Genomic DNA, 3,044 nt, shown 5'->3' with positions numbered 1-3,044 from the left:
CTGCCCAGGGAAGTGGTTGAGTCACCATCCCTGGAGGTATTTAAAAGACGTGTAGATGAGGCGCTTAGGGACACGGTTTAGTGGTGGACTTGGCGGTGTTAGGTTAAGGGTTGGACTCACATGATCTTAAGGGTCTTTTCCAACCTAAATGATTCTGTGATTCTATGATTCCACGATTCTAAATTTGTCCAATAACAGATGTGTCTGGCATCCTATGGAGGGTACAGCTTCCAGAAGCATCCAAGACATCCCAGCAACAACAGGGAACAGCACAACCATAACAGTGTAGGTAAACATAATCATAGAGTCATAGAATCATAGAGTATCTTGAGTTGGAAGGGACCCATAAGGATGATCGAGTCCAACTCCCTCCTCCTCGCAGGAATACCTACAAATAAACCATATGACTAAGAGCATCATCCAAAAGCTCCTTGAACTCTGACAGGCTGGCTGTAACAGAGTAAAGAGGAAGAGACATAAGAAATTGAAGGAAGCCTATTGCAAAGGTCTTAAAACAAACAAGTTCCACATAATAGTTAAGAAAATGAGTTACTCTTACCAGATGTCTTGATTGCTCAACTTTTTAAAGGGGAAATCAAATTACACAAGTATCTGTAGGGCCGTTTCGTATTATCAAGACAGTTTTCAATTAAAAAAAGGTTACATACAATTATAGGTGATTTTCTGTTGCTTCAAGGAAACTGATAATCACTGTAAAACGCCCACAGAGAACCTGAATCCAAGTTATATTCAATATAAATGCAAACTTCAGTTATCTTTGGAGATGGCAAAGTAGGAACTTTCCAGTCATGCTCTCTCCATAAAAATCAGATTGGCTTTTACTTGTTCAAAATTATTTGAGATGGAACTTGCAGTGATTTCCTTTAATGGGATATATACGAGAAATGATGTTCCTTCTCCAAATCAAACCACTGCTTTAACACAATTTCTCATCCCGTAGCTTTTTCAATTTAAAATACATCCATATTTATACTCCATGGCATTTAATGAGTTCTATGTATGAAGTAGAATTAAATATATGTAGCATGAATATCGAATTTAAGCCTGTTTCCCTGAGATGTCAGGAAAAAAAAGTGTCCGCTGAGAATAAATGTGTTGGTATTCAGCAGGGCACAGGGGGAAGGAGCTAATGGCTAAGCCTAAGCAGAGTTATCTGGGGGCTTTTCTGTTAAATCTAGTAGTCGTTGAACACATAAATAGTGAGATCCTGGTTCCTGATTCTTCAAAGCATAGGCCACAACCAGAGCCATGGTGCTTGTCCTCTCGTTGTAACAGGAACTGGCAACAGCATCTCAATCATATTATTTTACAACTTCTTTAGTACTACATATGTCTCTTTGCAGGTCAGTCAAAAACACGCTTCACAGCACTATCATCGACCAGATCATGAACAGACCATTTGGTGATGCTTTGCAGGCTATCAGACTTAACATTAGGAAGCATTTCTTTCGAGAGAGGGTGGTCAAACACTGAAAGAGGCTTCCTAGAGAGGTGGTTGATGCCCCAAGCCTGTCAGTGTTTAAGAGGCATTTGGACAATGCCCTTAGTAACATGCTTTAACTTTTGGTCAGCCCTGAAGTGGTCAGGCAGTTGGACTAGGTGATCATTGTAGGTCCCTTACAACTGAAATAGTCTAGTCTAGTCTAATCTATACATCACAGTTGCTGCTAGCAAGGCTTGGTAAAGGGGCTATCTTGGAGGTAGCAGCTTAAACTGTGGGAGAAGTTTTTGGATATGCGATTCCATTTTAATTATGAACTAAAAAGGCAGCCGTTCTGGAGTGTATGCAATGTGCTGCATTCTACGTGTGATTTGTGACTATGCCAGATTTCCTCCTAGACAAGGGAACTGCAGGACAGCAGTCCAGAAACCTCCGAACTGCAGAGGACTACCAAGGATACCATCAATATACAGGGAACTGGCATAGCTTAAAAAATACCATGAAAACCACATATAGATACTGAGAGGGAGCAAAGCCGAAAGAATGAGAGGAGAGGAGAGGAAAAAGGATGTAGGGTAACAGAACAGATTTAGGATTGTACATGGAAAACAATTAGCCAAAGGGTTGCAGATGACCATGATGATACCGAGAGGTGGAGCCATACACAATATCGCTGGATAGTAAAGATGGAGGCATGCCCTTCTGAACAGGCAAGTGGAAGGATGCATTTTTTCATATCCATCATGGAAGGAAAATATTTGGGATAATGCTTCTATTCAACAAAGAAAAAAAATAAAACATCCAGAGTTATTTTTAAAAGGCTGAGTATTTGCCAGCAAATCTTACTGAAAGTTTGAAGTACTCTTTTTAGCAGTATGCAGGAAGCAGATTACATGGGTCAGGCAGCATACAGAAACACATGGAGAAAATATCTCACTATGGAATGAGAAGCAGATTTACAATTAAACATGACAACAGGCAGATGGTAGGTGAGGGCAGGCAGAGGCCATTTGCCACGTGCATGAACAACTTGTAAAAGAAAACCAGGAAAACTGTTGCAGATGGCACTGAGGGGGTGAAGCTGTCATCCCAGGGTGCTGCAGGTGCCGAATTTCTGCTGTCAGCCTTCAGATCAATTCTGGGAGGTCAGACTGGACTAAAACATCTGGCCTCACGTCTTGAATACTGCTCGTCACAACGACAGCGGCTCTTAACACCGAGACAGCCAGGAGGGTTGGAGCTGCCCCACTCGTCCTCCAGAGCCTCTCCTGCACGGGGCTGTTCCTCATCGTTCGTAGGGTCTTGCCAGGCGGCCTTTCGTGAGCAGCATTTGCTGGAGAAATACTTTTTTTTTTCGGGGGGGGGGGGCAGCTTTGAAAGTAGTGCGTTTCCCGGGGCTACCTTTCGACGCGGCGTTTAAGCACCGCACCGACCCGGTACTCTGGCCACCCACAAGTCCCGGAACCTAACTAGCACAGGGCACTAACAAGGGAGTACGTTCAGGAGCCGGCAACCGATGGGGATAGAAACCTGGGCTGCAGCCCCAGCCCACCATCGCACCTGTGCGCCGCCCAGGGGCCTC

At 43.7% G+C, this 3,044-nt stretch overlaps 1 protein-coding gene across 1 annotated transcript in view; it reads right to left on the bottom strand.

Moving 5' to 3' along the window:
- Positions 1–2,751, bottom strand: part of NLRC4 (NLR family CARD domain containing 4) — a 20,620-nt gene extending 17,869 nt beyond the window's left edge. The window contains 1 exon segment of the mRNA XM_009283822.1: positions 2,649–2,751. Within this exon segment, the coding sequence (XP_009282097.1) occupies positions 2,649–2,751 (103 nt within the window).
- Between the last annotated feature and the right edge of the window lie 293 nt (positions 2,752–3,044).

This window comes from Aptenodytes forsteri, unplaced genomic scaffold (assembly GCF_000699145.1).
Source record: "Aptenodytes forsteri isolate BGI_AS27 unplaced genomic scaffold, ASM69914v1 Scaffold309, whole genome shotgun sequence".
NCBI classification, from domain to species: domain Eukaryota; kingdom Metazoa; phylum Chordata; class Aves; order Sphenisciformes; family Spheniscidae; genus Aptenodytes; species Aptenodytes forsteri.
This window is presented reverse-complemented; position numbering and strand designations above follow the sequence as displayed.